Below are 18,665 nucleotides of genomic sequence, written 5' to 3' on the forward strand. Positions count from 1 at the left end.
GACAACAAGTTCTAGGACTAGGGAACAAAGGAGAACATTTCCCCTCACTATGAAATCAAGGACAACAGGTTCAATGTCCATGGAATTCTAAAAAACAGGTTCTGGAAGCACGTGACTATGAAATATCTATCTCAAACTAAGTGCAAAACTTTGGCCCAATAGCCTTCCAAATGTTCAAGTTGTGTTTGTACTTTTCTAAAGTATGCAATAAATAACAACATTTGTAGCACTTGGACTTGAAGCAGAAACTATGTAAATTCTTAACATTCATGTTCAGTTGTTTCATAAACCACTTAACCAACTGCAACATGAGGCTCCAATGGTTAAAGTTTTATAATGGTCATTTTCAGAACTGATTGAGAAAAACTATATAAGTCTGTTTTTCAACAGTTCCGATGTTAGATGCTGCAAATTAAAATAATTATGTTACAGGAACAGTTTTATCCACCAATAATAACTAGAGCTCTGTCACAGACGTGACGAATACCCCCATATGCCGCATTGACACAGAATATTTTGCATGTTGTCTTCACAAAAAACAGAGAAAACATGCTAAATGTTTAAAACGCAAGTGACCCCGTGACCTAGTTTTTGACCAGGCATGACCCTAGACATCATCTAGATACAACATCTGACCAAGTTTTGTGAAGATCGGATGAAAACAACTTGAATTAGAGAGCGGACACTTTATACGGACCGACAGACCGACCGACTGACAGACAAGCTCACTACTATATACCCCCCTAAACTTTGTTTGTGGGGGTATAATAAGTGTAGCTCAATGGAACCAACCAAACACTTACTATGACTAGAAGCATAAAAGGATGATACAAGAAAATCAAGACAACGACTACAAAAATTGAATCAAATCTAAATGCCCACCATATCGACCAGCGATATATATAGGAACATTCCGCCAGCAAACGCAAACACCCAGGTATGTGCAGCTGTGTTTTCACCGAGGATTATCCCCACAATGAGACCCAAGTAACACATGCAGGCGGACATAAAATTGTACAGGACCGCCTTCTTCATCTTCATGCCAGCATTCAGCAGCACAGCAAAATCACCTACAGCATTCAAAATATTTGAGTCACGTTCTGAGAAAACTGGGCTTAATTCATGTGACTAAAGTGTCGTCCCAGATAAGTTTGTGCAGTCTGCACAGGCTAATCAGGGACGACACTTTCTGCCTGCACAAGATTTTCGGTAAGAAAGGACTTCCTTTAAAACAAAAATACCATAAAAGCGGAAAGTGTCGTCCCTGATTAGCCTGTGTGGACTGCACAGGCTTATCTGGGAGGACACTTTACGCACATGCATTAAGCCCAGTTTTATCAGAACGCAACATATTTATTATTTCTTTAAAAGTAAAATTGTCAATGCCAGTGCAAAATGAAAGAGAAAATGACAGTGGTTGCATTTTTTGCATTTTCAGTACCGGTACATGAAATGTGAACCAATTATGTTGTTTTTTAATGTTGCATTATTATTGGCTATAAGACAACAAGAAATAAAATCCCTGAACTCAAAATGTAATATAAATCCTAATATAGAGGATATATCATTTTATGTAATGCAATAAACAAACTATAAAACTATAAAACTCGAACATTTTTAAAACATCATACTGGAAAAGTTAAACAGATTTTGTTTCAATCAATTAACTGGCAAACATAAGCTGACAGCATTTTTGTTAATCACTTCACTGGAAAACTTAAGTACATTTTTTATTACCTCACTAGCTAACTTGAATGCATTATTTTCTAATTGACAAACTTAAATAAAGCAATTGTTTAAGAATACCAAACTTGATAACATTAGCACATTTAAAAATCATGCTACTGACACAATTTTCTTGAGCACCTCTTGTTTTAAATCATCATATTGTGACACTTAAACTCAAACACTTTTAAATCACCTAATTCATGGGGTAACTCCTCGCAAAATATAGCAATCGAGACTGAAACGCCAGCAAGTATGCTCTCTGTGAACGCAGCACCTATTGATATGCCATCAATGAAATTGTGAAGGCCATCACCAAATATGATCATCCAGGCCACTGGCTTCACCTTTCTGTGGCTGTGGTGATGTTGAGGCCTCCCGGCATTGATAGGCAAGTCCTCCTGAACAAAATAACAAGAGTATGGTTGTTCAGTTTTTTTTAGATATTTTTTATTTATCTCTTGACAACTCAGAGATGCACTTTAACATGTTCAAAGTCTCTTAGAAAATCAAATTAAATTATAGACCTCTGTTACTGTCATTAGGCTTTAAAGGCTTCGTTTCCAACCCTTAGATACTGATGAGCATCAAACAGCATAAAACCTGAACAGACTGCGAGTAACTCGTAGGCTGTTCTGGTTTTATGCTGGTTGTATAAGCCATTTCCAATATGCTCTTGATTGGGAAATGGTAAAGCAGTGAAAAGGGACTTTAAATATATTTTCCAACATGTATACATGTATAACTATCACATCAAACACGCGTCAATCACCTCATTCATGGGGTAACCACTCTTAACATCTTAACCAAAAATATATAAGAATGTTTGTTAACAATGTTACTTTTTAAAATAACCCAGTTTGAGGACTTTATAAATATACCCTGCATTAAAATAGCATATAATAAAATAATGAACATTCTCTATTTAATTCATAATTATTACTTTATTGAAAGGACCTGATAGATTACCCCTTCATATCAAACACGAGGTGATTGACATTACACAAGTGTTGTTTTCCACTAGAAACCCTTTATGACAAGACAAAATGTGTCATGTGAAGACTTCCTACCTTTATGACAAGACAAAATGTGTCATGTGAAGACTTCCTACACTAGAAACCCTTTATGACAAGACAAAATGTGTCATGTGAAGACTTCCTACCTTTATGACACGACAAAATGTGTCATGTGAAGACTTCCTACCTTTATGACAAGACAAAATGTGTCATGTGAAGACTTCCTACACTAGAAACCCTTAATGACAAGACAAAATGTGTCATGTGAAGACTTCCTTCATAAGCAAGAGTATATTCAATATGAGCAGTACATGTAAGCTTCTGCAAAATCATGTGAATCTCATGTAAATGTATCATTTTATCGTTGTATTCAACATAAAGCACTTTATTCTAATTGAAAAGACCTGTTCCGTGTAGTTCCTATTTTAACGAAGCTCAAAATGTTTGTTTGAAATGCATGTAAAATCCAATTTCATAAAGGTAATAATGGAAATTGTAAAATGAGGTAAGATTGCTACTCCAGACAAAGCCAATAAGCTTATAAGCCAATTTATGTTAAGAAACATGGTATAACAAGTTGAAATAAAAAGACAGTCTATTGTAGATCTACATTTAAATGCACAAATCCATTTTTAAGTTAATTTTACATCAATATAACTGAAACACATAGTGGTATGTACCCCCAAACATTGTAGGTAGTATACTGTAGCAAGTTGTGACCATAACATTCTAAGTTGAAAAGGGGGAAACTTTTGTAATTTTTAACGTAGGAGTACAGAAGTCACACTTGCCTAACTCATACTATAAGGACCATGCAAGTTGGAATGTTGTACAAGACAACGCTTAAGCAAACTTCTGCAGACGAATTTGCGCTCAAAGACAAAAGTCTATGGTGATACAAGTAATACCCTCTCTACTTCGTAACAGGGGCTATTTATCATCTAGACAACACATGCTTATTTAACCTTTTCCCACTCAGAAGCAAAGTGAAAATTGCCATGCGCAAAAAAGCATAAAGCCAGAACAGCCTGCGAGTTACTTGCAATAACTACTTTACTGCTGTGTAACTACGTTAAAATATTTATTAAATACATTGAGTGCATATATATTTGGTTCTTATAAATTCAAAAGCAGAAAATCATACGGAGTTTTGGCAGTATGAATACTCTCCAACTGGAGATGTAAATCCATTGCAGATTCATGATAGTTAACATTTGTATATTAGAAATTGGTTGGCTGGAATTCCAGATGGCCCGGCGAGTTCGAGCCGACGGGTTTCAACTGTTTAAGTGTATAATAACAAGGGACCTTAAATAGCTGGTACTTAAAAAACAAAAATGAATGTCTAAGAATATAGCTGTTAATGTTTCTGTCTAATATATTTCTATTGTTCAGGTTCAATAAGTTAATGTTCAACCCTTGATACTAGGAAATTAATATAACATTTCTGTAGAGTAATAACTCAGTTAATATACTGTCATTGGATAATAGATAGTGCCCCCTAAAAACAAATTTTCTTCAAATAAAATTGATTTTAATTATAAAATACTTACCTGCTATCCCTAGCTATACCTTTCTATGTGGGTTAGCTTCTCCAGAAATCTTCAAGTGCCGGAATTCGGCCACCTCTCTAACTGAAAACAGATCAGGTTAAACATAGTACGATGTAACCTAACCGGAAATCAAGAACCGTAACTCATCTTTCTTTTCATGCAATTATGAAAATATTAAACGATGAGCGGGTTGGGAGGTGGGACTTACCGATAGCAGGTAAGTATTTAATAATTAAAATGAATTTTATTTTAAGAAAATTTGTTTTAATGTCATAAATACATACCTGCTATCCCTAGCTGATTTTGTTGCTGTTGCGGGAGGTTATCGTTATATTTTCCCATCACAGCAAAAACCCATATTCAGGTTTTTCAGCCAGAGATAGTAGAAATATGTCCTCAGATAATCTTCGTTAGTACAGTATTGTACTTAAGTTTTTGAATAGCGCCAGTAGATTTTAAACCATGGAAGAAACTACTGTTTGAGCAACCACAAGAGAACCCAACATATATAAATTGTCTTGTTGACACTCAAGAGAACGAAGATAGAAAGAGGAAAAGGTGGTCGGATTCCACCAGAAAGCAGCTTGAAGCACTTCAGAAAGGGGAACATTATTAATATATATGCCACTAAGCCAACTGAGCTCTTAATTCATGCAGTCTAATCTTAAACAGGGATAAATCCCCAGATGAGAGATGAATAAGCTTTCTTAATAGTCAAGGCTACCTTACGCGAAATAAATGCCGCAGACACCTACCCCCCCCCCCCTTTTTAACGGATAGAAAAGTCTTTTGCTAGAACCTCGAATAGACTTTACTCTTTTAAGATAGACCTTCAAAGCCCTGACCGGGCAAAGAAGTCTATCATCATCTTCATGTCCACAAGTATTAAAAAGACTTGGAACTTTGAAGGGTTAGAAGCCATAGAGGGGAGTTGATTATTAGCAAGGAATCCTGACTGACATAACCACTTTACAGATCCATCTAAGGAATCAAAACGAAAATGACCATCCTCGATAGAAAGAGCATGAATTTCACTTCTCCTATTGGCTGAAGCCATAGTAAGAAGGAAAACGGTATTCCAAGTTAGGAACTGTAAAGAAGCTTGATCTAGAGAATCAAGAACACAAGCCAAATCCCATTTAGGCGCCAGTGTACGAGAAACAGGACGTTTAAGTTCCATAGATCCAATCAGTTCCAAAATCGCTGGATCAGCACAGACTTGTGATGATTTAGTAAAAGCCAATGTATGTGAAATCATAGATCTATATCCATTTATGGAGCTAAGAGAAAGTTTCTTATCATCAAAAAGATCGATGAGAAAATCCGTCATGCCTCTAGCATAGGGATTGAAGGAATCACTTTTCCCTCGAATACACCAATTAGTGAAGAGTTTCCATTGAGCATCATAGACTGCTCTGGTGGACTTCATCCTTGCAGAAGCAACGAGGTTTGAAGCCCTGACAGAAAAGCCTTTTTTTGCAGAGATTGCCTGATAACAGCCAGACGTGTAAGTGGAACATTGCCGGATCCGTATGAAGTCTGCCTCTTTGAGACAGAAGATCTGATCAGCGAGGAAGTGTCCTGGAATAATCGTACAAGAGACTGAGAAGATCGTTGAACCACTATATCCTGGACCATCAAGGGGCGATCAGGAGTATGCGACACGAACTCATCCTGATTTTCGCCAATATTTGGGGAATCAGAATGGGTGGGGGATAAGCGTAAGCGTCCAGTTGGTCCCATTTGAATGAAAGCGCGTCTACTTCCCACGCTGCTGGATCGTAAACCGAACTCACATACAGAGGAAATCTGTGATTGTGTCTGGTTGCAAATAGGTCGACTAGAGGATAATCGAACATGAGAAAAATCTGATTGGTAAGTTCCTGATGAAGTGTCCACTCCGATGGAAGTAATTGGTGTTTGCGAGACAACCCGTCTGCCAGGGCGTTGAGACGACCAGGAATAAATTTGACCAGAAGACAAATGTTGAGCGTCTTGCAAAGAACAAGTAATTCCTTGGTTTTCTGATACAGGGAGTGAGAATGTGTTCCCCCCCTGTGTCTGAATGTAAGTAACAACTGATGTGTTGTCTGTTGACACCATCACACAAGAGTCTCGAAGATGTGACTGTAAATGAAATACAGCTAGAAATACCACTCGCATTTCTAGATTGTTGATATGCAGATGTGACTCATGATGAGACCACAACCCTGAAACTGCCAGACTGAGTGGTTCCAGATGAGCACCCCACCCTTCCTTGCTTGCGTACGTCATAAGATACAAAGACGGTTGCGCAGGAAGAAGGGGCACTCCTGCCAAGAGAGTCTCTTCGTCTAGCCACCACTGAAGATGTGGTATTAACTCCGGAAGAATAGGAATCTGCGATAACATATTGTCCGGAGACCATTTCCAATAAGCTGAGAGGTAATGCTGAGGAGGACAAAGGAACAGACGTCCTAATTGCACAAAGCCTGCTACTGAGCTCAGGATACCGTTAAGAGATAGGAACTCTTGAGTTGTTATATGAGATTGGGACAAAACCCAAATGACCTTCACCAGAAGGTCTGATATATGTTGACGAGACACTCTGACCTTGTTGATGTGAGTCACGAAGTTCATTCCCACAAAAGTGAAATCTTGAGATGGATTGAGGTCTGATTTGTATGCATTTAAATGGAGCCCTAATGATAGGAGTTCCTTCCAAGAAAAATTTCAGATGTTGCAGAAGCAATTGACCATCGAGCTGGTGTAACAGCCAGTCGTCGAAGTACTGAAGAAGCAGAATACCGTGAACACTGAGATGTGCTCCTACTGTTTCCATAAGCTTGGTAAAGACTAGAGGGGCTGTCGCCAACCCAATTGGCATCGCTCGGAACTGGTATACCTGGCCTCGAAATGCAAAACCAAGGTACTTCCGGTAGTTGGGGTGTATAAGAACATGGAAGTACGCATCTTCCAGGTCCAAGAAAAAAACCCAGTGCAGAGGTTTGATCGAATTCCTTATGAAGGAAGGAGTCTCCATCTTGAAAGTTGGTTTGAGTAGATACATGTTGAAAACTTTTAAGTCTATTACTGGTCTCCAGGAACCATTTTTCTTATGAACAAGAAAAAGACGACTGTAAAATCCTGGAGAATAAGGGTCTGTAACCCTTTCTACCGCCTGTTTTTCCAAAAGAACAAGAATGGACTCTGGAATCTGTAGATACCAGCTCTACAGGGATGCAAGAGAGTGGAGGTCTGTTTTCGAATTGAAAAGTCAGGCCTTCAGTAACGAGATAATGAACCCAAGCGTCCTTAGTTATACAAAGCCAACAATTTGAAAAATGTATAAGTCTGGCCCCTACTTGTATTTCCGGCATCGGATGAGAAGGCGGTAGAAAGAGTAGGTACCTAGGGCTGGTAAGCAGGAGGTCCACCCTTGCCGGTAAAAGGTTTGGAATAACTCTTATCCGGCTGAGAATTGTTCTTCCTACCAGATTACTTAACAGACGATTTCTGAGTAACAGAAGGTCTGTTGAATGAAGACTGTTAGGAACTGACCGAGGATTCAAGGAAGGCCTTTTAGAGAAAAGGTTATTCCTCCTATCCTTCTTAATTACTGGATATGCCATTGGTCTAGAAACAAGGCGAATAAAAATCCTTAGCATCTCCGACATTGAAGAAGCAGCATTATGTGAAAGAGACAATGTCGTTTATGAAAGATGAATTAACAAAACACGAAGTTCTTCAGGAACCGAGTCCGACCAATCACACACCAACTGCAAAATAGTTGCTAGCATGAGATCTATCTGGTTGGTAAGACCTAAAGATCTGCGTTCTCTCACTTCCCAATGTTCCAACATTGAATAAGGAACAGAAACAGAAGTTGAAGAAGTTGGCATATTAAGCAACAGCTTATTGATGTCAAGATCCTGAACCAGTAATTTGGCAACATCCAAGCCGGAAGTTGGATCTGGTACAGAACGCTTGTAGCTTCTAGTACGTTCATTATGATTAGGATCAGATAAATCCTAAGGCACTTTCCACAGTTCTCCTCTTTAGGAATGGTCTTATTAGCTGATTCAAAAGATTAAAAAACTGATAAGACAGTAGAAACCAATAGGAAGGCGTGTATCAAGGCGAGAAGTAGCCTTAGAAAGCCTGTTGGGATCAAATGTACGAACTAATTTTCCGTGATAGATATCGTCCAATTAGTAGACATCTCCGCAGGTCTTGGGCAAAAATCATCACCAAGAGTTGAAATATTAGTTCATAGATCTGATTAATTGATGACAAATATTGATAAGTGTCATCATTGGAATCTGCCTCTGAATCCGCCTCATTGTCTACAACACCAGCAGTGTGTATAGAATCAGGGGAAACATAAGTAGAAATTAACTAGGTCGATTATCATGCACCAGATTGCGAGTATCTGGTAATGATGAATGACCATCTACACAATCAACACCCTGACAATTAAAACTGGAAGATGACGGTAAATATCAGGATATACTGGTACGAATTATACATACAAATCTTGAAGCCATAACGTGTCCGGATTAGACGGTTCCGAAGCAGGAAGTACCTGAATAGGTAATGAAGCCGATACCCGTGGAGCAGAGTAAGTATCTGTAGTGGTGAGAAAAACACCAGAAGACAAGGTCTGAAAAGTAGTACCAGTCACAGCAACATTTGTTAATGTTAAACTGGAAACTGGATCTGGTACATAGGGTACAGCAACATTACAATCCGAGACAGGATAGTACTGTGTAGGATAAGGGTAGTCAGAGCGACACTGTCTACGTGAAGCATGACTACGAGTTTTATCCTAACGATGCCGAGAAACAGATCGGCTTTGATGGGAACAACGTCTCCTAGAATAACGTCTCCTAGAGTCTCGAGATGATCGGTATCGATCATATCGACGTCGTGAATGAGGACTACTCGATAAAGGAGATCGTGTACGACATCTACCTCTATTTTCAGTACTAGTTGACGACTCGGATGCCTTTGAAGAAGAAGAAGAAGAGGAGGAATATATCGATGATGATGATCTATGTCTCTTTCTCAATCGATGACCGGTGAACTGTGACGGGCAGTACTGACCGGTGACCAGTAGGATTGACCGGTGACCGGACCGGTCCTTGGTGACCGGTGGCATTGACCGGTGACCGAACCGGTCACTGTTGATAGATGACTGGTGACCGGAACGGTCCCTGATGACCGGTGATCAGTGGTATTGACCGGTGACCGGTAGTATTGACCGGTGACCGGACCGGTCCCTGGTGACCGGTGGTATTGACCGGTGACCGGACCAGTCACTGTTGATAGATGACCGGTTACCAAACCGGTCCCTGATGACCAGTGGTATTGACCGGTGACCGGTATTATTGACCGGTGACCAGACCGGTCCCTGGTGACCGGTGGTATTGGCCGGTGACTGGTGACCGGTCCCTGGTGACCGGACCGGTCCCTGGTGACCGGTACCACGGACTGGTGACTGGTACCATGGACTGGTGACCAGTGCCATGGACCAGTGACCGGACCGGTCCATTACCCGGTGACGTACTGGTTATACTATCCAGTGTTGTCACCAGGCAATGACCGTATGGCGGCTGCCAAATGGTCTGGCATTGGTCGTAGTCCTTGACCAATGCCATCGGGCATAGACCGCTGACGGTTGTCACCATATGGTCTGATGTTGATCGACTTTCTAACGAAGTTAGCATAGTACGATCTTTATCTTGCCCTATACCCGGTGACTGATGCTGCAAATACTCGTCTGTAGTCTGTAAAGTCACCGGGAATTTCTCATCTGATGAAGGTTTATCTGCCCGTTTTCTGCTCAGAAAGTTTCTGCGACGAATTGCTTTTTGCCACGTCGCATCGTACCACGCACTACAAACAGAGCATTTATGATCAAAGGTACAATAAGTACATAACAAATAAGTATTGTGGGAATCCCACGAATCCTTAATGTGACCACGTGAACCTCTAGTTTGTAAATTCATTCTTATTCTGAAATTAGAAAAAGAAAAGAATCCACGTAAGAAAAAAGTGTGAAATGAACAAAATAACTGAAATATTCAGTTAAACAAATTATTTACACTGCATAATATAGTCAATAACTTGTTGACATAAATCACGAAATCCTCGTGCTCAATTCATGAGCACATGTAAAAACCCGGCAAAATGTGAAAAACAATTATCAACAAAATAATACAAGAAAAGATTTCTGAATGAAGTAGAAACGATAAATTATACAATTCATACATTTCAAACCCAAATCCACCACGCAGAATTGAACAAAAATTACAAATTTAAAGCCGATAAAAAATGGCGATCTGCACGGTGTGTCTCCAGAAAAGTAAGATGAGTTACGGTTCTTGATTTCCGGTTAGGTTACATTGTTCTATGTTTAACCTGATCTGTTTTCAGTGAGAGAGGTGGCCGAATTCCGGCACTTGAAGATTTCTGGAGAAGCTAACCCACCTAGAAAGGTAAAGCTAGGGATAGCAGGAATGTATTTAATAGGGATGGGAACAAATACTGGAAACGATATTTGAATATTCGTTTGTCATTATTCCAATATATTCGAATATTCGACTTTTAAGCCTTATATTTAAAAGTCAGAATTTATGACCGTCCGGAGCAAATTACTATAATTCCTGATTGCCACAAATGCCACTATAAATCGTATCTTATGTGCGGCTTTGAAAAACAGGATAGTCATATTTTTTTAAAGATCATTGATATTTATGCTCTTTTTTTAAAATAAATACTGTTTAGTTTCATTAGATGTAAGATATTTCAGGAAAACTCATTACCGTAATTCTAATTTATTTCAATACTTATAATTGATCTGGATTACTTTTCATTGGTAATATTTATGCTTTTGGTTTCCCTATTTTTTTCAGGAATAAAGAACTATTTAAGAACGATTTAATTGGTTTAGATTTGAGAAACTAATTTCTGATTAGATAATCATTGATTTGATATATGGATAACGGAATTAAAAGATACATGCCAGATCTCGACGGGACAGTCCCGCCAGTTTGATGATTGTTCCGGCGTCCCGAAATGAGACAATTGTCCAGATATTGGTTAATAGGTTCTATAAATTCACAATAAAATTCGCTATTCAAGCTCTGTCTGGCTAAAACTTACCATCGCTAATTCTTTTATTGACCCCTATTGACAACCAACTTCTACTTCTCGAGTGCAACATTACCGGTATGTTAGGCGTATGACAGCTCTGTTAGACTGCATTTAAGATTAAACCAATCACGAGAAAAAAACAGCATTTTCAAAGCTTAAACAATTTTCTGTTTTCTGTACTCTTCAATATGTATAAGGTACAGTAAGCTAAGTGAACAACATTAAATTAAATGAAGCTTAATTGAAACATATTTTTAGTGATGTTACGTATATTAGTTCGGTAACTTGACATGAATGAAGTTATCATTTTAAGTCCCCAATATTAAATGCTTAATGGCAAGAACATCAAAAAAAAATAGCTATTTAAATACAAACTTCAATTAATTTGATACTCAATGCAAGTGATTTCGTTCCAAATAATAATTTTATGTCTATTTTACTCATTTCATATTTCAAATAAAGATTCTATCTTGCAAAACGCAGTGTTGCAAAATGCACACTTTTATTGCTTCAAACTTTATACAGCCGGGATTCGATCATAAATTTCGTGAAATTATGTACAAAAGCATGAAACTGTATTCACACGGGATTCGATAATAAATCTTGTGACAAAATATTTTTTTAATTATGTGTTCGTTTCGTTGTATTGCTTCGTTGCACCCTACTTCGGTCCATGTGAATTACCGTGTCGCTTATGTAGACTAACCACAATAGTTATATCATCCCGATAAATTAATGCGTTTTGTGATTCAATGCGTAAACATCATAACCAGACAGATCCGTTAAAGCCCCATTAACACTCAAAATCAACGAATATTTTGTTAATTATTTCATAAAAATAAACTTAACCCATACAAAATCAGTGTTCCGTATATACTAGCCATAACTTCAACGCTAGATGTGGTCTGGTAACAATGTATATTGTTAAGTCTATGTTACCAGACCACATCTAGCGTTCACATTTTGGCTTTTGCTTTAAGGAACAATGATTTTGAATAGGTTAACTTTATTTTATAACATATTTTTCGAAATATTCGTTGATTTTGAGTGTTAATGGGGCTATAAATAATGTATTGTACCAAGTTTCTGACTACAACGAGCATGGTGTCCATTACTTATTAGGTAACGAGTGGTCGCTTTGGTTTGCTTTGAGTTTATGAAGATTTTCTTTCATTAAGTTCTTAAAACGTCTACCTCTCGGTCACTAAAGGGTTTAGCCCTTTTTACGCTTATTTCTTTTGTGGCAGAGTCAGAGGCCACATTGGACAATGTTCGTCTGACAAATTGCGCGAAAACGACGTCATTTTCAGGGTTGCATTGTAGGTTATTTTACTGTGGTAAGTTAACAAATTTAAATGGTTAGGTTATAACGAAGTAACCATCGTTTATACAAATACAATTATCTTGCAGTAACATAACCATCTAAATAACTGCGTTAATCAAGTTACAAAGTTAATATTAACCACTGTTTATACAATTGACCGCTGAGGTAAAAAACCCTGTCAAAACACAATTGTTTAATGTTTATCAATATACGTAAATGTTTAACATAAATTTTCTTTCATTTTCGACTGATTTTCAGAAAAAAGTTTGTACATATTGCATAACTATGAATTGATAGTAAATCGACGACTGGTCCTTATAACATCCCGTCTGCCAATTATCATCTCGTTCATTGATGGAAGCTGTTTTCAAAGCAATGACTTATAATGGAAACCAAAACTGCGACTTTGTACATGTACCTATACATTTTTTGGAAGTATCTTTGCATAAAAATAGAATATTCAAATATGAATTTGATTCGAATATTCGGCCGATTTTCGAATATTCAGATATTTGGTCCCATCCCTAGTATTTATGACATTCAAATTACCTGCTTAGTTGGCTTGCATTTTTCCTAAACAGAAAATAACAATTGTTTGAAGAACAAACAGTTTACTGATTTCTACAAGCTAATGCACAAAACCATATAAAGAATAATGCCCCACCCCCTTGCAGCCATGTTTTTCAACAGACCAAAACGATTTTTCAAATCTGCTGAGATATAAAAAGAATGAATGATCTGATCAAGTTTTATAATGATTGGACGAAACATATGACTTCTATAGAGTGTAAATAACAATTTACTACACTTAACAGCCATATACCAAAAACTGCCCACCTCCTGGCTGCAATCTTTTTCTTCATGCCTTAACCTCTTTCAAACCAAGATTCTCTGAGAACAAAAATCTGCTCTGCTCGCGAGTGACCATGTTATGGGACAAACCTAAACCATATTCAAAATCAGCAAGGACATTATTAGAACAAATGATCAGACCAAGTTTCATGACAATTGGACTTATGAGACTTCTAAGGAGTTAAAAACGTTTCACAATGGCATCAATATTTTTCCACCAACTGGAAGAATTTTCTAACTGTGCTGAGAAATCATAAGAACAAATGTTCTGTCATGGTGTGATGACGATTCAACAATAATTGTGAGTTCGAGAGTGTAAACAAGCTTTTTCTTTTATTTGATTGACCTAGCTTTAGACCTCACTTAACCCGATTTGAAACTCAGCAAAGATTTCATTGGGAAAAATGTTCTGTTCAAGTTTCATGAAGATTGGACAATAAATGTGGCCTCTAGAGTAAGGCTAATGTTGACCATGGACCACACACAACACACACCACAATCGGCAAATAAAGAAGATCACAAAAGTTCAACTTAAGTACATGGTGCTTACATGTAGGTGAACTAAAAACAATAACAAGAGGGCCTGAAAGGAACAAAGTCACTCACCTGAGATATAAAGGAATGAACCTGTTCTGTGCAGCCATAGATATCATTAGAACAAATATTCTGATCAAGTTTCATTAAGAGTGAACTATAAATTGCCCCCAGGTTGCCATTTTTTCTCAACAGAGTGGAACCATTTTCAAACTTATCTCAGATATAATTAAAACAAATGTTCTGATCAAGTTTCTTGAAGATTAGACAATAAATGTGACTTTTAGAATGTTATTTATTTTTTTACTATAGCCATATAAGGAAAAATGCCCCGCCCCCTGGCGCCCCTGGCGGCCATGTTTTAAACCAACAAGAACCATTTGCAAACTCTTCCAAGATATTATAAGGACAAATCTTCTTACCAAGTTTCATGAAGACACAACAATAAATGTGGCATCTAGAGTGTTAACAATGTTTTATTACAGCCATATAGAGCTATATAAGGAAAAATGTTTTTACGTCAAGCAACCGGAACAATTTTCAATCTATTCAACGATATCTTTGAGACAAATCTTCTGACCATATTTCATGATGATGGGACTATAAATGTGACTTTAAGAGTGTTAACAGGTTTTTACTATGGCCATACAAGCAAAATTGCCCTGCCCCCTGGCTGCTATGTTTTTCAACCAATGTGAACTACTTTCAAACTCGTCCAAGATATTGTTGGGACTAATCGTCTGAAGTTTCATATGGATCGAACAATAAATGTGGACTCTAGAGTGCTAACAAGGTTTAACTATAGCTGTACAAGAAAAAATACCTCTCCCCCTGGCAGCCATGTTTTTCAAGCAACCTGAATTATTTCCAAACTCTTCCATAATATCATTGGGAAAAATCTTCTGACCATATTTCATGATGATCTGACAATAAATGTGGCCTCTAGATTGTAAACAAGGTTTAACTATACTAGCAATATAAGGGAAAAGTGCCCCGCCCCAGGCGGCCATGTTTTTCAAGCAACCAAAACCATTTTCGTCCATTTTCAAACTTGTCCAAGATATTATTGGGGAAAATCTTCTGAACGAGTTTCATGAAGATCGGACAATAAATGTGGCCTCAAGGGTGTTAACAAGGTAAATGTTGACGCCACATGAAGCACAACGTTCTACGGACAAAAGGTGATCACAAAAGCAGAATGTGCTCAGGTGAGCTAAAAACATACCAAAAAATCAAAGAAACTTGATCCAATACCTGTGTATTTTCATCCCGCACCTGGTCTATTTCTGTCAAAGAAATGCTTGAAGTCCCTGTACTGTCTTTGTCCGAGCCTGATGAATCGTTTTCGCCACACGGTGAAAGATGAGGCAGACCATCAACGTTTTTATATGGCAGCGGGTTCCTGGTTTGATGAAATGATGAGAAGTCCATTGATGTGCCCGTAGTTTGTGTTCTGTCGTTGTTCTTCTAAAATTTTGATATAAACACAACATAACATGGCAAGTTAACACCACCAAACTGGCAAGTTTTTTTAATGGTACACTTATATTCATCAAATCGATTATGATTCATCTCAACAAATATATTCGATGAATATCTATGGTGAACATCTATTCTGGATATCTATGATGAACATCTATTCTGGATATATATGGTGAACATCTATTTTGAATATCTATGGTGAATATCTATCATGAATACTCAGAAATTGATACTTTGTTGACCCAATCATAAGGGAATGTTAAAACAGCTTTTATTTTATACACCTTTTACAGAGTTCCAGATAAGGTTTTGTGAAATTCTTAACGTTACTACTAGATTTTCAAAAATAATTCTTAATTCTGAAATTTTATTCTTAACGTTACTACTAAGTTTAAAACAAGGGCTGTTTGTAAAACATGCATGCCCCCCATATGGGCTGTCCGTTGTAGTGGCAGCCATTGTGTGAATACGTTTTTTGTCACTGTGACCTTGACCTTTGACCTAGTAACCTGAAAATCAATAGGGGTCATCTGCGAGTCACGATCAATGTACCTATGAAGTGTCATGATCCTAGGCAAAAGCGTTCTTGAGTTATCATCCGAAAATCATTTTACTATTTCGGGTCATCGTGACCTTGACCTTTGACCTCAAAATCAATAGGGGTCATCTGCGAGTCATGATCAATCTACCTATGAAGTTTCATGATCCTAGGCATATGGGTTCTTGAGTTATCATCCGAAAACCATTTTACTATTTCGGGTCACCGTGACCTTGACCTTTGACCTAGTGACCTTAAAATCAATAGGGGTCATCTGCGAGTCTTGATCAATCTACCCATGAAGTTTCATGATCCTAGGCGTATGCATTCTTGAGTTATCATCCGGAAACCATTTGACTATTTCGGGTCACCGTGACCTTGACCTTTGACCTAGTGACCTCAAAATCAATAGGGGTCATCTGCGAGTCATGATCAATCTACCCATGAAGTTTCATGATCCTAGGCGTATGCATTCTTGAGTTATCATACGGAAACCATTTGACTATTTCGGGTCACTGTGACCTTGACCTTTGACCTAGTGACCTCAAAATCAATAGGGGTCATCTGCGAGTAATGATCAATCTACCCATGAAGTTTCATGATCCAAGGCGTATGCGTTCTTGAGTTATCATCCGGAAACCATTTTACTATTTCGGGTCACCGTGACCTTGACCTTTGACCTAGTGACCTCAAAATCAATAGGGGTCATCTGCGAGTCATGATCAATGTACCTATGAAGTTTCATGATCCTAGCCCCAAGGGTTCTTGAGTTATCATCCGGAAACCACCTGGTGGACGGACCGACCGACCGACCGACATGAGCAAAGCAATATACCCCCTTTTCTTCGAAGGGGGGCATAAAAATAATTCTTAACTTTTCTAAATGACCTAAAAATAAATAATAATGGTTATTTTCATGCAAAAAATCAAAATAAACATACTAGAAACTTAATTTAAACGAGTTTAACAGTATCTATTAAGATTTATACAATTTTATTTTTCAAATACCTTCATATGCCCAAACTGTGCTTAGATTGCATGCCTTCGATGAATTTGTACATATTTCACAATTAAAACGGGTCTCCCCTTCAATCTTTTCAACGATTGGCCAAGGGAATTGTCCCTTCCACTTGTTCAATGTTTTTTTGTTTAAGTTTAGACCCTTCGTGTCGCGTTTTTTTTAGCTTTTCCGACTGTTTCGGCAACTGAACATACAACATCGTATAAGATCTTTTCTATAATGTCTTTCTTAACATTCAACTTCGGCTCACTTTGCGTACAATATGTTAAAAGCGTGTTTTTGCACGCTTTGCAGTTTTTTAGGAAGCTCTCTTGGCGCCGCCATTGTTTTTCGACAGATAGACTGTACATGCCGCTTTTATTGGAAAAAATGCTTTTTGTTAAACAAACCCGATAACCATTTTATATAAGCACCAAAAATATCTTTAATACGCAAAAAGAACTCAATAAAAATCGATACAAACCGATGTAAAAATAATATTCGTAACTTGATTTTGTAATTCTTAATGGTACGACAAGATTTTAAAATAAATACGTAACGGACTTGAAAATAATTCGTAATTACGCAAATACGACCCTTATCTGGAGCTCTGCCTTTTAACTATGCAAATAGCTTCTTGTTGACACAAAAAACAGAAGCTTAACACAAATAATAAAAGAAGTTTTTGCATTAATAAATTTAAATAAATGTTTTTGCTTTATATTGACACTGCTTAAGAGCTGTAACAAAACAGAGCGTTTTCACAAACCACCTTTGATTAAGAAGTCTGTCTGTTTGTCTGTCCATCCGACTGATGGACAGACAAACGGAGAGACTTCTTAATCAAAGGTGGTCTAGCATCAACCCATTAATTCGAGGAACATGCCTTAATCAGCAACCTGACTTGTAAAGCAATAAACCATGAAAGAAGACTCTAATCTCAACTGGAATGGCTTTAAAGATTGTTTAAATAGCATAGTTAAAGTTTTGATAATGTTACTTGATTACCAAAGATAATTGATTTCATTTATGGGTTGTAATTCTTTTCTCTGTTAAGCATTATTGGTCGTTTTTTTTTTCGATAACTAACAAAAAACAAGGGACAAAATTGTCACAAAACCAGGTTTGTAAATAAAAAAAAAAAAAGTCTGATAAAGGGAGACAATTCAAAATGTGCATTGTTACCCCCCTTGTTTCAAATTAAATCTATTTTTACTCCTGGCAACCTTGATTTCAATTTGAAACAAGAGGGCCGGCCAAAAGGCCCACAGTCGCTCACCTGAGATAACAAGATATTATTGGGACAAATCTTCAGGCCAAGTTTCATGAAGATCGGAAAATACATGTGGCCTTTAGAGTGTTAACAAGGTTTTACTACAGCCATATAAGGAAAAATGCCCCGCCCCCTGGCAGCCATGTTTTCCAACCAACCAGCATCATTTTTGAACTCGTCCAAGATATTATCGGGATGAATCTTCTGACCAAGTTTCATGAAGATCGAGAG

General features: G+C 37.7%; 1 protein-coding gene across 2 annotated transcripts in view; it reads right to left on the reverse strand.

Annotated features, from left to right (window-relative positions):
* Nucleotides 1-18,665, reverse strand: part of LOC127846093 (metal cation symporter ZIP8-like) — a 113,317-nt gene that overhangs the window by 7,447 nt on the left and 87,205 nt on the right. For both annotated transcript variants that reach the window (XM_052377279.1, XM_052377273.1), the window contains 3 exons: nucleotides 15,396-15,608; nucleotides 1,922-2,126; nucleotides 883-1,070 (listed from right to left, as the gene is read on the reverse strand). In XM_052377279.1, the coding sequence (XP_052233239.1) occupies nucleotides 883-1,070; nucleotides 1,922-2,126; nucleotides 15,396-15,608 (606 nt within the window). The remainder of the gene's footprint in view (nucleotides 1-882; nucleotides 1,071-1,921; nucleotides 2,127-15,395; nucleotides 15,609-18,665) is intronic.

This window comes from Dreissena polymorpha, chromosome 1 (assembly GCF_020536995.1).
Source record: "Dreissena polymorpha isolate Duluth1 chromosome 1, UMN_Dpol_1.0, whole genome shotgun sequence".
Taxonomy (NCBI): Eukaryota; Metazoa; Mollusca; class Bivalvia; order Myida; family Dreissenidae; genus Dreissena; species Dreissena polymorpha.